The sequence below is a fragment of the Ixodes scapularis genome, unplaced genomic scaffold (genome assembly GCF_016920785.2).
Source record: "Ixodes scapularis isolate PalLabHiFi unplaced genomic scaffold, ASM1692078v2 PGA_scaffold8__174_contigs__length_109621045, whole genome shotgun sequence".
Lineage (NCBI taxonomy): Eukaryota > Metazoa > Arthropoda > Arachnida > Ixodida > Ixodidae > Ixodes > Ixodes scapularis.
The window spans coordinates 69,035,777-69,056,459 of NW_024609883.1; the positions used below are offsets into that span (position 1 = coordinate 69,035,777).

Consider the following 20,683-nt stretch of genomic DNA (forward strand, 5'->3'; position numbering starts at 1 on the left):
AAAGTAGACGCAAAGGCTTTGTTCATAAATAGTGCGGCTACTACCCGAGTAAATACGGTAATTTCAACTTGGGTTAACGATTGTGAATTCCAACAAGTTGAGCTAAATTCAAGTCCTGAGCGTACGAGGCTGCAGTACAGACGCACCACAGATGATAGTGAGGTGAAAGAACATAATAACCGGGTGATCATACCCAACTTTCTTATCCCTGAAACAACGATCTTAGATACATGCGCAGTAAATGAAAGAGTGCGATGAATGTAGACGCCAAGGTCTCTTACAAGAGATACACGAACTATCGCATTGCCCTTAAGCACACCCAAGGGAACAAAAACAAAACAAAAAAAAAGTTCCGTGTTTTTTCATGAAGAAATCAATTTAGTTTTTTTCTGGATTCAACGATAAAGCGTTTTTGCACACCACTCGGAAATCGCAACCAATATATTTTGTAATAAAGTATTATCAACAGAGTTTCAGATATTTAAAAAAAAAAAAAAGCTTGACGTCATCAGCGAAGCGAAGGGCATTCGAATGCTTGACGCGTCGTACTGTGTCATTTACAAGCAAAATAAGCAACAATGGTTTCAGGTTTGACCTTTTAGATACACCAGAAGTCGATATAAAACTCTTTGAAAATGAGTTGCCAACATGAAGAGTGTTACTACGTAAACTCAAGTAGCTCCTGAACCATTCATACAGCTTAGGGCACAGGCTATAAAAAGAAATTTTGCAAAGGGTTAAAGAATGATCCACACGGTCAAAGGCCTTCGACATGTCAAAGTATACAAAATCAAGTTGGCCTCTGCTTGTAACTGTCGGTACAAAGAGATTGAGCAAAGAGCAGAGATTCGTTTCTACGGACTTTCCCTTTAAAAAACCATGCTGAACAGGACGAATTCTTTGGCTGACGTAACTGGAGGCCCGGTTATACATAACTATTTTGAAAAAAAAAATTGCGAAACCACATAATAACGAAAAGGGACGATAGTTATTTACTTGTGACGGATCACCAGCCTTGAACATAGGAACTATAGAAGACTCCCACAAACCAGGGAATACATCCTTCACTAGTGATAGGTTATATGTTTCAAAAGGTGAGCAAATATATCAGAACACGCCTTAATGAAATTTTGTACACCAAGAATTCCCGCAGAGAACTTAGGTTTTAATTTTCTTATTGCTGTGACGTCGACAGTAAAAGCCTATAAATAGTGTGTGCTTTCCTTAAAGCTCTCTGTTCTACCAGCAGTTCTCGAACTAGAATGTCAGCAACTAAAGTAATCAGAAAAGCGATTTGCTATGCCAATTGCTAAGGAAAGAAAGCCAGTTGATTCTCGATCGTAAGCACACATTTTGTGCATTGTCGCGTATATGGTTTTTACCATAGCGCCAGTACGTCCGAGGCTCTTTCTTTCAACATTCGATGAGTGCAGGGGTTTATCAGTCTTATATACCTTTTTCACTAAAGCATCCGTTGGTATCTGTTTTTCATTGATAGCATTACTTATGCCGGTGGCCGTTGTAACGAACTACTTCTCTTATTATTCGGTGATGTAGAGACTAACCCCGGAATGATTGAGGCTCAGGAAGCGCAATTAGAATCTGTCCTGGCGATTGTACGGAAGAAGGGCAAAATAACGTTTTGAGCGAACTAAAAAACTGAGAGAAGATCAGTTTCTTACTAAGTTATCCGTGAGTGCCCTGACTAACAGAGTAGCGAATATGGAAGCAAGGGTGTCTTGCTTGGACGATATACGCAAAGATGCAGAAAGCACAAAAATAACAGAGCAAATTCATACTTTGGAATCACGGTGTGAAGACTGGGAGAATAGAATGCGATGTACCAATCTTGTGTTTTATGGCCATGACGACAAACTAAATGAAACATGGACCCAATAAAAAAAAACTGGTTCTTGATATGTGCTCTCGCAACCTGAGTTTTTCGCTACAATCTAGTTTCGTGGAAAGAGCGCACAGGCTAGGTCGTTTCAACGATAATAAAACACGCCCAATCATTGTCAAGCTTTAGTCTACCAAGCATAATGATAAAATCTTGAGCGCGTGTTACAAACTAAAAAGTATGGGTTTTGCCGTCAGCGAGTACTTTTCACCAGCAGGACGCGAGGAACGGGGAAAACGGATTGAGTTTTTCGAAGCAAGAAGGAAAGCAGTGCAAGATGCGCTCGAACAGTTTAATCATTGATAACAAAACATTTTTTCTTCGACTCTGCAAAAAACAGTATGCACGAAGAGAAAAAGCCATAGAGCTGTGTACACGCCGCCCACCCCAGTCTTGCCGAGTACACAGAAACACCAAGTCATGTTCGGTCGTTTTTACAAATATAAAAAGTGTTTTAACAAACCGCAACGACCTATTATCACTAATTGAATCGTGCACTGCCGACCTGGTTATTCTGACAGAAACGTGGCTAGAAGCCAAAATTACTAACTCAGAAGTGTTCCCCCAATATGAATTATACCTTACACAGATGGCGACAGACTAAGAAAGAGAGGTGGCGGTGTCCTAATCACTATCCGCAATCATATTAGTGCGTCACAAGTTAATGTTCCGGGTAACCTTGGGATGGTATGGCTTCAACCAGGGTTGGGCAGTATCGCGATACAAATCTATCGCGATAGTATTTTAGAAATACATTTCGTATCTGTATTTCTGTATCGCGATACATTTTTTCACCAGTATCTGTAATCCTGTAACAAAATACATTTTAGATGTTTCTTTGTATCGCGATACAATCAAGATGAAATGTATTTCGTTACATTTCTTGTGAAATAGCCCCCGCCCCCCCCCCCCCCCCCCCTCTTCAAAAAAAAAATTCCGAACGTTTTTTTTTTTTTTTTTTCTAGTTCTGAGGGCGCGAGGGTCAAGGAGCTACTGGGGCATTGTGACTATGCTGACCAAGGTTCCTTCCAATTCTCCAAACTACTTTTTATGCGTGCTCTTCTCTCTTCTGAGAAGTGTGGCGTAGTGGGGGACTCGAACCAGGTGGCGTGCCAGGAGTGGAGTCAGGGCATCTTCTGCCACAGGTTTTTAGGTAGGGGTTTCTTGAGTCATTGTTTGCTGGCATACAACGCCCGCTGCTAACCGTCTCTCTGCCTCAGCGTACACAGTACACCCAGCCGGCAATGCTGAGTCACAGTCCGTTGCAGCACGAGCCTGGCGGTTGTCAACTTAAAATAGCAGGATGACTCACGCAGTGAAGTTCAACACTTATGCGAATGCATCTCCGGCTGCGCCCGTAATATTGCACGGCTCAAGGGTCGTCATAAGTCGACGTGAACATGACCCGCTGCTCTGGTGATCCGAAACCCAAGAAGGAGACCAGTCGTGGCCTCGCTGTTCCGACCCGGACTTCGTACACCTGCGACTCGGTCTTAAGCGCGCTGTTTCTCGGAGAGCTCGCACCTGTACCGGCAATATCAGGTCCCAATCCACCAAGTCTCTGTTTGGATGATGCTAGGCGAAACTTGAGGACTGCAATTCATGCGTCGGTGGCGGAGGGTCGGCAGGAGGACCTTCAAAATGGGGATGCCATCGTATGGTTTTTTTTCAACCCTAACAGAAGACAAGACGTATGTTCTAGAATGCTTCAGGTGGTCCACTATTCTCAAAAATATCAAATGGCACTGCCTGCACGGTCTTCAACGAGGTAACTTGCAACGAAAGTATGTTTTGTCCTTTCATATACAGCAGCGTGATAAAGTTTCATGTTCAAGGCCATACCTAAAGATAAAGAATACCAGTTCATTACACCGTGACGTCATGTGATCAATGTTGGCAGGGGCGTGATGACGTTTTGATGGGTTTAGGGTGACATAGAATTTATTTAGAGGTCGAAGCCTTTTCGCATCCCTTGTCAGACAGACAGGATGTCAGGGAAGAAACCGCGGTCAGTCCTCGATGGAACGTTTTTCTGTGCCCATCGAAGACTTCTCGTCGTGGGAAACCACTACCTTCAAGGCAAAGTGCCAAGCCTACGGGAAAGTAATTTCGGGATCAAAAACTTCCACTTCAAACTTCAAGCTTCATCTCAGTTGACATCTCGAACAAATTTGAAAAATGTATTGCAGTATCAGTATTTCTGTATTTGTATTTCTGCCTCCCTAAAACGTATTCCTGTATTTGTACTTCCAAATACCTTTTGCCTCTATTTAAAATGTATTTCCGATACGTATCGCGATACATTGTTACAGATATATTTCAATATCAGCATTTTAGCTACTATTGTAATGTATCCCAGTATTTGTATTTCCAAATACATTTTTGAGTATTTCTGCCCAACCCTGGCTTCAACTTCACTCTCAATCTTCCGATATCTTGATTGTTGTGTGTTACAGCGCACCCGATCATCACGCTAGTTTTATAACCGAACTTCACGACTCCCTCTCGTTCATCTTTAATAACCTGAAACCAAATGCGTCAGTCATCCTATTTGTCAACTTCAATTTTCCGAATATTGATTGGAACTCCCTGTCATCAGGTCATCAGTGTGATAATGAGTTCATCGAGCTAGTTCTCACGTTTAACCTCTCCCAAATGATAACTGAACCAACAAGAGTGAGCCATCACTCTAGCAGCATTCTTGACCTGTGCCTTACCACTGACCCCTCATATGTGAATAACATAACTCATCTTCCCGCTATTAGTGACCACAATGATATACACATAAACCTGCAGTTTGACGTCGTCATCAGATCATGTCATTATAAATTTATTAAAGACTACAATAAAGCTGACTAAGATACAATTATTAGAAATCTTCAACAGTTTTATGATACTTTTCATATCAGCTTTTATGAAAGAACATTTGAGGAAAATTAGAATACCTTTAAAAACAAGGTAACAACTCTGACTGACACGTACCTTCCAACCATCAGAATTAAAGCAAACAATGCAAAGCCTTGGTAGAACAAGACAATTTCTAAATTAACTAGTAGAAAGAAACGACATTTCAAGCAAGCTAAAGAAAAGGACAGTACTATTACATGGATTAATTACAACGCGTCTGCTAAGGAATATAAAAGAGAAGTGAGAAATGCAAAGAACAGATTTTTTAAATTCGACCTTCTTAACATTTGAAAGAGTACGCCTAATAAGTTCTGGGAGATCATTCATCCTAAAGAGCGTAAATTCATCTACCTGACTAATATGAATGGAATTCCCGCATCTGATAGCAAAAGCGCCTCACTAATAAATACTTACTTTAGTTTAGTATTTACACTAGAAAACAATGACAATATTCCTCTCCTAAATCAACTTTCTCATTCTGCTATACCTTCTATCGAAATTACATTTTTGGGTATAGTGAAAGCGATAGAAAATCTCAAAACATCTGCTAGCTTCTGTGGGGACCAAATAAATTCTAAATTGCTGAAAAACACAAAACATATCTCATCCCAATTTTTAACCCTCATTTTTCAACAGTCACTTGATGTCGGCAAGCTTCCGTCTGACTGAAAACTCGGTAGAGTTATCCCTATTTTTAAAAGTGATGACCGTAATGTTGCATTGAACATCGCCTAATATCTCTCACCAGTATCTCATGTAAATCACTAGAGCACGTCATTTTTTCTTCTATCATGAAATATCTGGAAAATTATGATCTGCTTTTTCAAAATAGACATGGTTTTCGTAAGACATATTCATGTGATAACAAGCTAATACATTTCGTTTATGAGCCTCATAGTAGCCTTAATAAGAGATTACAGACCGATGTGATGTTCATAGATTTTCTAAAGCGTTCGATAAAGTGCCCCATCAACATCTGCTACAAAAACTAACCCAACTGCGTATTCATAGTTCATTAATCACTTGGATAAAAAAAATTCCTATCTGATCGTAGACAATATACTGTTGTAAGCGAGTCCCGTTCACCTCTTTCTCATGTAACGTCCGGTGTACCCCAAGGTAGTGTTCTGTGCCCCTGGTGTTTTTAATATACGTTAAAGGGATGGTGAACCGAAATTTGGATTTCAGGAAAAAAACAATGCAGGAGATGTAGGCGGGACGCTACAATCCCTACAACGCTACTCGTAAGGCGATATCTTGAATGAACGGCCGTATTTTGGGAAAAAGAGGTCGAGATTGAACCAGGCCGACGAGGCGCCTGACCGTGAAGATACCTAGTTTCCTCCTCTCGTCGATTCGCTCCCTCGAGGCGGCGAGGCGGAGAAGACGCGAGGCCGTTCCCTCTCCTTCTTGGAGAAACATGACGTGAATATTTCTTTCAAATGCGCCTCCTTTTCTTGAAAAATACGGTCATCCGTTCGAGATATTGCTGTATGAGTGATGCTTTGGTGTTTGTAGCATCCTGTTGCACGCTTTTGCCGCGTGTTTTGTGGAATCAAGATTTCGGTTCAGCATCCCTTTAACGACCTTCCTGCTAACCTAACATCTGAAATTCGCCCCTTAGCTGACGATTGTGCTCTATACAGACCAATAAGTAATAATAATGATCACCTACTCTTACAGGCTGACTTACTAATAATAGAAAAATGGTGTCAAAAATGGCAAATGACAGTTAATGTAAATAACACAAAACAAGTGTCTTTCACCAGATCACACTCCCCATTACTATTTTCATATAAACTCAACGGCACAATAACTGACCCCTGTATATCTTACAAATACCTCGGTGTTCATTTAACTTCTGATCTACCTTGGGCAACTCACATTAATTTTATTTTATCTAAGGCTAATCCATCATTGGGATATCATCGGCGCAACCTCGAAATGGCCTCATCTGCAATCAAACAATTATCATAAATAACATTTGTTAGATATCGTCTAGAGTATACGCCTTCTGTATGGTCCCCATGGCAGCATTACCTAATTATGAAATAAGAGGCAATGCAAAACCGAGGTTTAAGGTTCATTTTCACAGACTACTCTCGTTTCACTATCTAAGGAGCAAAGCTAACCTTCACTCACTCTCATTTAGGCGAATTCTTTCGTGACTGACCCTGTTTCATAAATTATACTATAACAGTACCTCTATTAGAGCATCCCTCTTCCTTCTACCCCACAGTATATCTCTCCGCCATGATAACTCCTGCAAAGTTCGCCCGATTTTTAGTTCAACTGTGGCATTTAATAATTCATATCTGCCCATGACAATCAAGGACTGGAATAAATTACCCGTTAGCGTTGTAACCGAGACTGACTCTGATAGATTTGTCTAAGAACTAATCAGTTACCTCGAACTTATAAACATGTCTTCCTGCTAATTGTTTTTTCCCTTCCTTTTTACTGTTCACAATACATACCAATAAACTATATTAATAATATTGTGTAATGTTGATAACTACTTTTAGTTTCTTGTTCTTTAATTCACCTGTATTGCTGACTTCCTCTCCGTGAGTGTTAATTCATTTTCAATGATAATTCTTAGTGTGTTATTGACCCTCCTTGTATAATGCCCTAACGGGCGCTCAAGGAATTATAAATAAATGACTAAATGAATGAATGAAGAGAACACTGAATTTAAGGTACCAGGTGTTCAGTCCAGTTTTCTTATGGGTTCGATCATAGTGCAACTTGATACAAAGCAGGCGCTTTAGCTCTCTCGAAAACCAGCTAGGATACTTAAATTTACGAGCCTGTTGTTTTGGAATAAAATCCTTCATTGCATTAGATACTAATGAAGTCAACTTAGTAGTGACCGGATATGCAATTCGGTCCGATAATACGTCAGACCAGTTTCAATGAGCGAGGCGATTGTAAAACCCGTAGTAATCAGCACTGCGATAATAAAACGGAGACAACTGATGGCTAGCACGGCGCCTAGATGACAGGCAAAACTGAACAAAGGGAGTATGATATACATCAACACCAAGGGTATGACTGCCGGCACAATAACCTCTATGGGAGCGCTTGACAAGCATAAATCAAGGACATCATCAGCTGTATTTTGGCAGGAGTTTAACGGAGTAAACCCATAAAAATTTGAATAAAAAAGTTATACATATAAAATAGCGCACAAAAAACAAGGACAACAAGTATACAGGACAAATGCTTGTCCTCTATACTTCTTGTCCTTGTCTTTTTTGCGCTATTTTATGTTTTACTAAGATGAACCAATTAGCCCAAAAACGTACCCTACTGAATAAGAAAGTAACCATGCCGCTTTCCTAGAAGTAATACTCTTTATATGTGACACCATTCCAGTCGACCAATCAAGACCAGGCAGAGTAAAATTTCGATATAATTGAACCCTGATAGCCGTGACGATACACATTTTTCGCTGATTAAATTGACTTCATCGGATTGTATAGGATTGGCTGCGGTTGTTCTTAATGTAAAACGAAGTATAAGATTAATCGTTTACTTTTGCTAATTAAAAAAATGAAAGTCGAGATATGCAAGTAAAATAAAAAGAAAGACCAAAGCCGCAAAGCTTATGTAACATATGATGAGACATCGAGGACGTGTCACACATCTAGTGTTCTGTGTTTTCGGAGTTTATTTTTCGTCAAACTTGGAGGGTGTTTTTCGGAGTATATTTTTTGCCAAAGATTCGGAGTTTATGGGAGTTTATATTTGTTTGATTCCAAATTCTCCGAAATTCGGCGTTCAATTTTGCAGTGTACCCTATTAAAAATAAATAAATAAATAAATAAACGGATGTCAACGTATGCCAGCCAAAAAGAAATAATAAATAAAACTCGATTGTATTACTCGAAATTTCTTCAGTTGGTTTTGGCGCTGCTGTCATTGCCATTGGCAACACTCATATGTCCCACGACCAAAGTCCGACACAAGACGTACTTCGATAAATGTCGATACCTTAAAATCAATAAGCTCCCTAGAGGTAGTCGCTAGGAAGCTCGTGGTCATCCCATCCTTATCCATCAATCTAGCCCGCGGCGGAGTGGTTAAGGATGTCATAGAGAAGTTTCAATTGCCCCTCTTTCCTATTTTATAAAATCTTTATGGTCCTTAGCTTTCAGTGTTACTCAAACATGCCCACTCATTTTTCTAAGTCACAAATCGCATGGCTCAAACTGGAAACCAAAAGGGTGACTTTTGTCGTGACCCGACTGTACAATGACGTGTTGCCCTGAATCAACCTCGACGAGACAGGCGGTAACACCCATTTTGAGAAAGGTTCGAAATTTGAAAGATAATTATGATGGCATTATCTCAGGACCATTTTCCCTGCGCTGATAAAATTGTAAAAGGAACTGTCTTTTACTTATTCTTTTTTTCCCCGAGGGGGGGGGGGGGGGGGCACATGAAATTTCGGAGCTTATCGGATAAATCCGAATTGACCAAAATTTTACCGGCTGGTGTTTTTCGCAGTTTTCCGGATTTATTCGAATACACGGAACCCTGCATACATCCTAGATATATAGCACTGCATTTGAACCAGAGAAATGTCTTGCTTGCGCTTTAAAAGAAAACTGAAGCAATTGTGTATTAAAGAACAAAACAAAACAAAAACACACTTAAATAGCCTTCATTTAACCTCCAGGAACACAAATATCAATATTATTTTCTAATTTTGTGCACGGAGGCTGCAGAAAGTTATGTTCGAAGTACCGCAAAATCTCTTTCCGGGCCGTGACGTCATATTAGGAGTTTTCGGAATCTCCGCTCTGCGCATCTCAGCGCCGATTAAAGGTATGCTCGCGCGCACCCTTGCTAATCTAAAAAAAAAAAAAAAATTTGAAAAGAGACGTAACAACAGATGTCATTGCGGGGAAAGCCTGACAAGCTTGCAATTGCACGCGCTGGCAACACGAGCGACACGTGCTTGACGGCACAAAGATCCTAGTATGACATCGCGACTGTTCGGAGGTTGTTAGTGTTTTCTCGGGTTCAGTTACATATTGGGGAAAAAGCAAACGTAGTATTCAGATTCAATGGGTAAAAATAGGCCAGAATTTACCTTTAACTCGTTTTTCATCACGAAGTGTTTGAACTTTCCTTTAAACTAATTTTAAGCCAGCTTTATAACACAAATCCAAAACGACGTAAAATTCCGAGCTACTCGTAGCTTCCGGGTTTTTTTAGCCATAAGATATTCAATAAAGTTCACTTTACTTGTTTATTGTTGAGGAACATGTTATTATATATGTTTCTAAAGCTTATGTGCGAGTCCCGTAATTCTCTTTAATATTGTGTTTCAAGTTTTAAAAAATCCTTTATCGCGATTTAGTTGTGGAGTGTTAATAATTTCATAAATATATAAAACTATCACTTTAGTCACATCGACACTTGGGAAGTGTGGGCTAATTCACGCTAGCAAATTTACATTTCCAGTGCAAACGCAACTCAGTTGTTACCACCAGAGCACGTTTCAAACTTATAAGGTACAGGAAACGATGTGTTTTGAGGAACCTTTATAAACATTTAAAACATTTAAAAAATCACCGCGTGGCAATCCGACTGAGAAAAGATTGATGCACCGTTTAAGACGCCTATGACAAGAAAAAGTAAATCTATATTATAAAACAATGGAAGATATTTTAATGTTGTCATGGAAGCAAGTGCAACCTTCGAGAACCAGTGTTATTTGTCGCTTGCTGTAATGATTTACTTTAGAATATGTTCGGTCTTTGTCAAATGTTCACTAACTCCACAGTGTTGAATGCAAAGTAGTAGCTTGTTGAGGTAAAACACCGACCTCTTTCGGGAGCTTGGTGTACTCCAGGCAGCGCTCCAAGGATACAATTTGTTGAAACACGTTGAACATTATTAAGCAGATGGTCGACAAGGTCAACGGAACCTAGAAAAAAAAAACACAATTAGCAAAAAATAGACAAAAATCGTACCACGTTAAATAAACATTTTAAAAACACTATAGTAACAGCTACCAACTGCTAAATTCCGACTACATGTATCCTCTTGAAGTTAACGTGGAGCCAGCAAAATCAAAATTAAAAGAAAGAAAAGGTTATTGACCAACTACAAAAGTTCAGAGGGAACGCCCGCCACCTTCCACTTTAGCCGAGTGAGCGGTGGAATGAGGTAGCCTCCTTTTCAGCGTTTGCTCTATAGACGCTTTTCACACGCGCAAAATTACAGCCGCCATTGCTGACCTTCTCTTGTCTTTCCCATATGCCGAGCCACTGAAGCGAGCGTTGACGAGCCTCCACAGAGCCCAAGGCTGTGGAGAAGGACGCAGTACAATCTAAAATATCAATAACCTGCCCTGCAGTGGTTATGATGAAGTGAAGTAAATGTAATAAGAAGAAACAAAAACTGAAGGTCAGTTATGGCGGCGCCCATGCACAGCTGCTGCAAAGCGTCTATACACCAACTCATCTCTGTTACGTCACGGCGCGGTGGTGGCGCGTCGGACGCACTTCCGGTCTGGGGCTGTGGGCGGAAGTGCCCATTTGAGACGTGTATTCCTGTGTTGTTTTGAAAGGAACCAGACAAAAACCTGCCTTGTCGCCAAAATGCTGCGACTGGGGCTGTACCAAGAGAGTCGAGAAAGGTTTGAAGGTCAGTTTTCATGCGCTCGGTTCGTCCGAGAACGCGGATATGTGCCGTGAAAAGGGAAAACCAGACGCCGTCGGACAACGATTGCTTGGGCGGGAAGCATTTTGGGTTAAATTCACGGATACTGCTGGCCATCAAATTTATTTGTTTGGTTCCAAAATGAACGCCGGAAAACCGTCAAGTTGTACGGACCACCTGCGGACTACGTTTAGTGCGTCTTCAAGTTCAAACGGTCGCCTGATCGTTCGAACTGTCGTCTGCTCTTTCAAACGTTTCTGCTTGTCGTCTGCTCTTTATAGGACACCGGCCCGTAGACCAAACGTGGGCCCGGTACTTGCGATAAGAATTAAGTGCAGGCCTTAAAAGACTTAAGTTTGAAGGTTAGGTAAGCAGGCTCGACGTAAACAGCAGATACAAGGAGATGTTGATCATTGTTACCACTGGCCTTCACCGACTTGTAATGCCTGATTCACTTCGTTAGATTCTGCTTGCGATTTTCAGAATCGACGTCGACCATCTCAGCTACGGTTCACGCTTTTGCAGTCCGAACGACGTCGCTACTGAAAATTGCGAGCGAAATCTCATCATGTGAATCAGGCTTTAGCGTACGTTCTGCGGCGTCCACGCGGAATGAATCGCCGCATGCCAGATTATTCACGCGAAGTTTTGCGGTGTAACGAGCCTCGTTAATTTCGCTGACGCTGCTCAAGTAGTCAGACATCGTTAGGAGGACGTAGAATCAACAGTTCCAACGCGAAAAAGAGCGCGGGGACTCACACCGGCGCCGACAACATCGCATTTCAATGGTTTGTTTATGGGCGACGGCGAGCTTTTTGCCCACACCCCCATCGCGCATGCGCGGCGCCGGTGGCGTCCGCTAGGGGCGCTCCGGGCGCTCCGGTTTGTTTGTAAACATGAGTTGGTGTATAAGGTTGGAAGGGCTAGGAGTGGTTTCTCCCAAATTCTTAACGTATCACTGACTATTGGCGAGGAGATAAAACTATAGGGTATGTTCTTTCCAGTTTGTTTTCCCTGTGGCTAAGTGACTGTGGACTTGATTCTTTACGTACGTCGTGAGTGCTCAGGGTGTGAGCCCTGAACCTGCAAAGACCTGTGCTGTAGCTGAATTTTTGAAGCCATCAGACGACAAGGCAGTACGAAGACTTCTTGGGCGGTACGCGCACTACATACATTTCGTTCGCGATTTTACGAAAATTTCTACACCACTCACGTACCTGACGGAGGACAACGTAACAATTCAGTGGGAAAATGAGCAGGAACGAGCGTTCAACGAACTAAAGCAAAGACTCCAGTCGCCCCATATCCTCGGACATTTCGATCAGTCAGCAAAGACGGAAAATCACACGGACACCAGCAACACCGAACTCGGAGCGGTGCTCGTCCAGCGAAGAGAGGGAACAGAGAGGGAGATCGCTTACGCGAGCAGGGTCTTATCCAAGACAGCGAAATTACTCAACGACCGACAAGGAGTATCTTGCCGATGTCTGAACAATAACAAAGTTCCATCCGTACTTGTACGGGAGCCCATTCCGTGTAGTTATAGACTACCACGCCCTCTGTTGGCTCGCGAACCTGAAGGATTCATCAGGACGCCTCGCCAGCTGTAGATCTTCGTCTTCAAGAATTTCATCTCACCATTGTACTCCGGTCACAAGCACAGCCACGCCGACTGTATGTCTGGGGCCCCAGTTGAATCTCCTCCCACAGGCAATGAAGACGACGACGACGCAAGTTTCTTTGGCGCTGTTAGTGTTACCGACATGTGAGCACTTCATATAAACTACTGGAACTTCGTGCCGTGATCGACCACCCCGAAAGTGGAGGAGGTTCAGTTCCCCGAGTATTTTCTCAAGATCTGCCAAGTTTCGTCTTTCGACGAGGTTTACTCTTCAAAAATAGCTTCGAAACCAGCAGCCCTGCGTTCCTGCTGGTTCTCTTTAGACCAGCCTTCGAGGCGAAATTTTTCAAGCTTTCCACGACGACCCAAAGGCTGGACTCTTCGGCTACACTAGGACACTCGCCCGGATTCGGGACAAATAGTACCAGGTCGTGTCATGAGCGGCAACGGCGTAAGAAGCCACCAACAAAGTCAGCAGTACTCCTACAGTGGGCATCTGCACTGACTACGCCCTTCCAGCAGCTAGGAATAAATTTGCTCGGGCCCTTCCCACCGTCGACGCGGGGGAACCGCTGGATAATCGTTGCCACAGATTATCTCACACAATATGCGGAGAATAAAGGGCTTCCGTCGGGAACAGCGGTGGAAGTCGCCAAGCTCTTCATCGAGGCCATCCTCCTTCGTCACCACGCCCCGGAAGTCTTGATCACAGACCAAGGGCGATCTTTCATGGCACAGCTGGCGCAGGAGTTCCTTCGTGTCAGCCACAACAGCCATCGTCGAACCACCGCTTATCATCCACCGACCAACGGGCTTACGGAGCGGCTCAATAAGGTGATCGCTGACATGATCTTCATGAACGTCGACATAGAGCACAAGACATGGCACGAAGTATTTCCGTACGGCACATTTGCTTACATCAGGGCTGTTCAAGATAGCACCGGGTTTACACCATTTGAGCTGGTGCATGGCAGAAAGGTGACGACCATGCTTAACTCGGTGCTGCCCCATGAGCCAGGGGATGACCGAAGCGACGATGGCCATCTGATCAGTCAGAAAGCAGAGGAGGTGCCTGCTTGCCCGGCTTTGAATCCACGATCAACAACGTGCCAACGCTCGCCGATACAACCTTCGGCGCCTTGACGCCCACTTTCGTTCCGGAGACAGAGTGTGGGTGGGGACACCAATTCGTCAGAGCGGTCTCAGCGAGAAACTCCTCAAGCGATACTTCGGGCCCTACAAGATCACTCGACGCTCTCGGAGATCTCAACTATACAAAGTTCTTCCTGAGGGAAAGCGGACACCTGCAAGGCGCTAGCTACAACCCGAGGGGGTGTACGTCGTCCACCTCGAGCCATATTCCGATCGATAGAGATGCGGACTGACTGAGAACTGTGACTTCTGAATGTTCCGTTCCGTTTTCTTGTATTTAATTGTGTGCTGCATCGGCGTGATGCGGTTTTTAAAGGCTGAGTAATGTCACGTGCGTGGCCGAATGGAAACACACACGACCCGCACGCAGAGGCCCCAGGTTCGAGTTCTGAGGGCCGCGCAACATTTATTATTTTGTTGTAATAATAGTTTCTACAACGCCCGAGAAATTCGAAAGCAATTCAGAAAGCTTTCTAAAAATGCCATGTTTTATTTTCTTCTAAGACTCGGGTTGTTTGAAGTGTGACCCTGATTTTGATTGCCCCAAAAAACTGTAAAACGCACTTTTCTTTTTTAAGTGTGTCAGCCCAAAACCGTTTCCCTTCTTCTTTTTTTTTTTTTTTTTTTAGTAGGTGGAGGGGGTGTTTTTTGAATCAGAAGTGGGAACTGTGTTTAGAATAGAAGGGGAAGATATCCTTTTGTTAAAGTTTGAAGGTGGACGTATATTGCCTTATTGCGTCGACCTGTATGTAAGGCTGTGAACGTTCTTACATTGTGTGATGGAAACTGACGCTTGAACTGTATAGACTTCGTCCTTTCTTTGGTGGAGATCACCTTCAGATTGAGACTATATAACAGGGGTGGCCACGCTTACCCGGCCTAAGAGCCGCAAACAAAACCACAAAACTTCCAAGAGCCGTGGGGGGGAGGGGGGGGGGGGGGCGAAAACTTTTATTCAGCGCAATAAACGAAACTCGAACTACTTTTAATCTATCCGAGTCAAAAGCAGTCCAACTGTATATAAGGTACCAGTAGCACGAGACTACCAAACCGCAAGCTCTCTTTCAATTTAAAACGCGTTCCATTTCTCTTTTTGGGGAAGTGTTCCTGTGACCTGGAGGGAGGTGGGTGTGCGTGTTTGTGTGTGTGTGTGTGTGGGGGGGGGGGGGGTAGGGGAGGGAGGCGCAAGCCACACTTTGGCACGCGAAGAGCCGCATGCGGCTCGCTAGCCGGAGCTTGGCCCCCCCTGTATAGGGAGGTGGACTAAATAAACGAGTTAGCTGAGTTTGAGACGGCGTACTGTCTATTTTCTGTCTCTTCTACGTTTTACTGTCTCTTGTCCACCCCAGTCTCAGGTTAATCGAACATGGCTAGTTCGAAAGTTCGCGAAACCCGTGCGTCAACAAAAGGCGCTCCGCGTGTCTCTAGGAGGTCAATTCTTCACCAGCGCTCAATCTGCCACTACGCCGACATTCACGCTTGCCTACGACACCTGCTATTATTCTTATTTTGTTTTGGCCATAAGTTCGACCCTTTAAACGCTTAGTTTTTTTCAGTTATTTGCCACCTTTTCATTTGTCATTCGTGTGAATAAGACGCAACGTGGGAGAGAAAGTAAAAAAAAAAAGTATTTGCATTATTTTGCGCCTAGTCTGGAGGCATAGTTCATGCAAATAAAATTATTTACTCGGTCTCGCTCTCTTTTTTTTCCCTGTTTTTCACGTTGCGCCCCTTTTCGGGACAACGTGTGATACCAAAGTATTGAAGGCATTGACCGATCGTCTCCGTACGAAAATTGGGAGAGTCGTGAGGGATTTACCCCTGCTTTCTTATTTAGTTTTCCTTTTAATATTCATAGCGCCCTTTTAATATCGTACATTAGAGAGACGAGCGCCGGCGTAGTGAAAAGATTCCAAAGATTTTCTGCTAAGCTCGGCGCCACGGCGCCCTCTACGCTGACGAGATTTGTTGGCGGCAAGTACATACAATAAATAAAGTGCGTTATGATGCGGAAACTCGGCGAATTTTGCCCGAAGGCTTTTACATTGCACATGTCATCAGCACAGGGACTAATACGTCGCGCGCAAAGCGAGCGTGCCGTCAGGCGAAGTTCTTCAGCTTTCGTCGCATTATTCGATCCATGGACTTCAGCCTTTAGTGCACATCCTGTATATTAAAACCAAAATTCGTCGACGTCCCAAGACATTGCACGTTAGCGACCACTCGCGCTGCACCATGCAGGAGTGTATCGTTCAATCCTCGCCTCTAGTGCCACTAAATAAGCTACGCTTCAGAGTAACGACACTTGGCCATATTGTGTCTTAAAATCATGGTTGCCAGTTATCTGAAGCTTTATCTGAAATCACAGGAAAAGCCTTTCCGCCCTCCACAAATGTTTAAACAGTTCGTGACAGAGCAACGAAATATTGCATGACCTTCCTAACACCGAACCTAATACTGAGGAAGTCGCACTTTTGAATCATGACGATCGGCAGTTGCGTCTGCTCTGCATACGAGCCAAAATGGCGGCGCCCACAACAATACCAGGGAACCGAGTGCCGATACTCTAAGCGCAGCTCATTTAGTGGCTCTACTCGCCTCTACTTGATTACGTCTGGATGTGCTTGGAGCTGCTATAGTAACCGACAGCTTAAGAAGTGCAGGGTATGGCCAAGGACGCTCAAGCTTCTTGATTGGCTCTTTGGCGGTCATACCGGCAGATGCAGCAATCTGACTGGCTGCCGAGCGATAATGATATGCTCAAAACTCGCCACACATTGTATTTCTTAAGCTGTCAGTACAGCACAATAAAGTACTTGGATGTCTCCTGCAATGGTTAAGTGTCTACTGTGGGGTCTCGTACGAACGCCGCCATAGACATCAACAACTTTTATCATTTGTATATTTTTTTTGTCTCAAACCTATCGTCCCGAGATTTTAGTATACGGTGCTCGGAACGGGTCTTCGACTGGTGTGTTTCGCGTTCCGTACCGCCCGTGCTTCGAAGGTTGTCACTGGGTGTCAACAAAATACGACACCGGAGGTGGCGTCACGTGCTGTCGGATGTGGCAATCCTGGCGGTTGGTCGTAGAACTTTCGGCAAAAACGACGAGCGAACGCCAGTGTCCTTGCCGTCGCGGAGTCTCAACTCCTGGCTGCTGAGACTTCCGTAGACTATCCAGCTGAAGAGCGACCTGCAGCAGAACAGGCGTCTGCCACCTCCACCACCGCGGCTGAGACACCGCCAGGATCGCGACCGGCGACAGCAGGGAATTTTTATGACGTCATCATGCGGAAATGAAGGGACCACTTTTTTTTTTAAGGACGTAAACCCACCAGTCGGAGAAGCGTTCCAGGGCATCGTAGCGTAGGCAGCTTCTTTTACGTCTAATCACAATTTCAGCTTTGCCATTCAACAACCTCCGTAACGTTTGGGTCTCCCAAGTGCTCTGCGGACAAGTACACACAACGGATGTCTTAAAAAATAGTATTAGAAAATCTCTCGGCTCACTGCAACTGAAGAGCTCAGGGCCAGCCCAACACTGCTGGCCCTGGTGACGTCATCTGCCTCGGAAGAGAACGTGGTGGTCAGAATAAGCGTCGTGAGCACGACCACGAAGCCCAGGAGACTGGCCATGGTCCTGGCCATGCGGAAACAGGCTGTAAAGCCGTAGACCACTCGCATGCCCTCGTCCGTGAGCCGATAGAAGTGGTGGCAGAAGCGGTCTACGACGCCGTACGATCGGACGGTGCTCAGGGAGTCTACGGTCTCGGTGACGTGCTGGAGCAGCCTGGACACGTAGGTGCTCTCGAGGAACCGGAGGCTGATGGATGCTCGCACGACAATGCGCTGTGAAGAGAGGGGGACTGACATCAGAGACAGTGGGGCTATGGTTACCAAGAGGTTAAGAATGGCCGGGCGTGGGTAATCACGAGCACCTTATCATTGGTCCGCAGTCAATCAGTTAGTAACATCGGCTGATAAGGACGCCGAAAAAAACAAAAAAACACTAAGCAAAAAAAAAAAAAAAGAAAACACGAACAAAATAATTTACTTTTTACGTTTTTTTAACTCTCAGTCAGCCAACAAGGTAAAACGAAGGACGTAAGTGTAGATTGATTCATATTAACGCAGGTTAGATTCATGTCCTCAAGTTGGCAAGATTGCGCAATACGATTCTTGGCGAGGCGCTACGCCTGCAATTTGGCCCATTTCCCACCAAATTTAACGGGAATTCAGCAATTGAAATGAACAATTAACGATTGACTGTTTTTTTCCGGTTGGTGTCGAAGACACAGTTTATTTTTAAAATTGGCGAAAGGTTTCATTGGGAGATGGTTTGTACTGAGAATCTTTCATAAAAAACGTAAACTGTCTTCCTCCCCCCCCCCCCTCAAATGAATATGAAACAATATAAACAAAACTACCCAAACCATCCTCACTTTGCTTTTCTGTCGGGAGTAGTTAAAGAAGACTTCTTCCGGTGATTGTTTGTTTTCGACATTATTAGATGTATGAATGTAAAATAAAGCGCATAAATATGCACTGCGCGGCACAACATAAACAACAAAAAACGTTTTTTTTTCACTTTTACTCAGACAACATATTAGCAGACTCAGACATTTACCCCTTAATGCTGCACCGAAGATACATTTTTCACAGCACTAGAAGTTTTGCTGTTAACGTCTAAATGCTGTGAGAAAAAAAGAAACACACACAAAAAAAACTACCGATCGCTTGTTCTGGCTAGCAATGAACAGTTTACATGCGCTAGTGTTTTTCTTGACTTGTAAGGCCTCATTAACTTTACGAGTGCTTCTGGTTTTATTAAAACTTTTGCTGATATTGTCACTAAGGGCAATGATGAGGCGTCAAATAGAGAAACAAAATGTTTTGGCGAACTTGCGACCAAAACAAAATTAAACAAGGTTAGCGTCGGAAGCGTCGATGTTCGGCGGAACAGCAGGACCGAGCACTGGGGCGAGACTGACTCCGGCTTGCCTCGCGGAACCCCGTATGTACACGCGTGGGCTCCTGAAACGGTCAGCGTAAAATGTTCAGCTCGCAGAACATTCGGTCCTCTGACAAGCAACAGGGTTCTTGGCGATGGCCCAGACAACGGCGAGGCGTTCCTTTTTCCGTCGTAGAGTAATTACCCTCCTCCTTCGACAGTGTCCGGCTCGCATAGGCAATTACCCGCTTTGTTCCCTCCTGTAAATGAACCACCCCTGCACCAAGCGCCGTGTTACTTGCGTCCGTGTGAATTTATGTTCGTGCACGCTAGTCCAAATGGCAAAAGAAAAGAGGTGTTTGAAGTGTTCGTTTAGGCTTGTCGAACACCAGCTGGTGCTCTTCTGTCCACTGAAACTTGATGGCGTCGTTTGTGTGTTATGTCAGGGGAGCAGAAAGCTTCGCAAAATCTAGAACGAAACGCCTGTAGTAGGCACAGAGACCGAGGAATCTCTTACGGCCTTTTCTTTTTTGACGGCGGGAAAATTCGGCTATGGTGCTCGTCTACTTTGGGTTAGGACGAGCACCGTTGCTGCTCACGACGTGTACTAGGAACGTGAGCTGGCCATGAGCGAACCGAAATTTGGTTGGTTTGAGAGTTAGTCCGGTGAACCTGATGGCTCGAAGTACGGCGCGGAGTCGTCATAAGTGCTCGTCGAGGTTGCTGGCGAACAGAACAATGTCGTCGACGTAGACGAGGCAGCTCTGCCATTTTAAGCCTGCTAGCACGGTGTCCATGGCACGCTGGAAGGTCACCTTGTGCTGTGTATACTCTGAAGGGCATCACTTTAAATTCGTCCAGTCCGTCGGGTGTGAGGAAGACAGTTTTCTCTGTGTCCCTTTCGTCAACCTCGATCTGACAGTAGCCACTCTTCAAGTACATCAACCAAAAGTATCGGGAGTCGCGCAGACGGTCTAGGGTATCGTCGATACAGTGGAGCGGGTGTCTTTCTTTGTCATAGTAATGAGTCAAAGATAGTCCATACAGGATCTCAGGGTTCCGTCCTTCCACTTTACGAGCTCGACTGGTGAAGCCTATGGACTCAAGACGGCTTGATGATGTCATCATCGAGCATTTCCTGAACCTGTTCTTGGAAGAATTCCGTCTCTTTTAACTAGACACGGTATGGTGACTGGTGGACTGTGTGCACGTCGCCGTCGGTAACCGTGCGATGCTTTGCCACTGGTGTTTGGCGAACTTTCGACGACCTAGCAAAACAGTCACTAGCTGTATTAATCAAGGAGATCAACCAGTTGTCGGCGCTTTGGAGCTGGGAGCTCGGAGTTGATGTCGATCTTTGGAGGCGGCGCGCTCTTGTGCTGTGACGACGAGGCGCCGGAAGCTCCTCTACGTGTCCTACGGTGGTATCTTTAGTTAGGTGCTGCGGCTTCTCTCGAAATTTAATCACGAGAA

General features: G+C 44.2%; 1 protein-coding gene across 1 annotated transcript in view; it reads right to left on the minus strand.

Moving 5' to 3' along the window:
- The window catches only part of LOC121833604 (ATP-binding cassette sub-family C member 2-like), a 75,626-nt gene that overhangs the window by 14,060 nt on the left and 40,883 nt on the right, over positions 1-20,683 (minus strand). The window contains exons 13-14 of the mRNA XM_042287021.1: positions 17,770-18,108; positions 10,647-10,748 (exon numbers count right to left, since the gene is read on the minus strand). Of these exons, the coding sequence (XP_042142955.1) occupies positions 10,647-10,748; positions 17,770-18,108 (441 nt within the window). The remainder of the gene's footprint in view (positions 1-10,646; positions 10,749-17,769; positions 18,109-20,683) is intronic.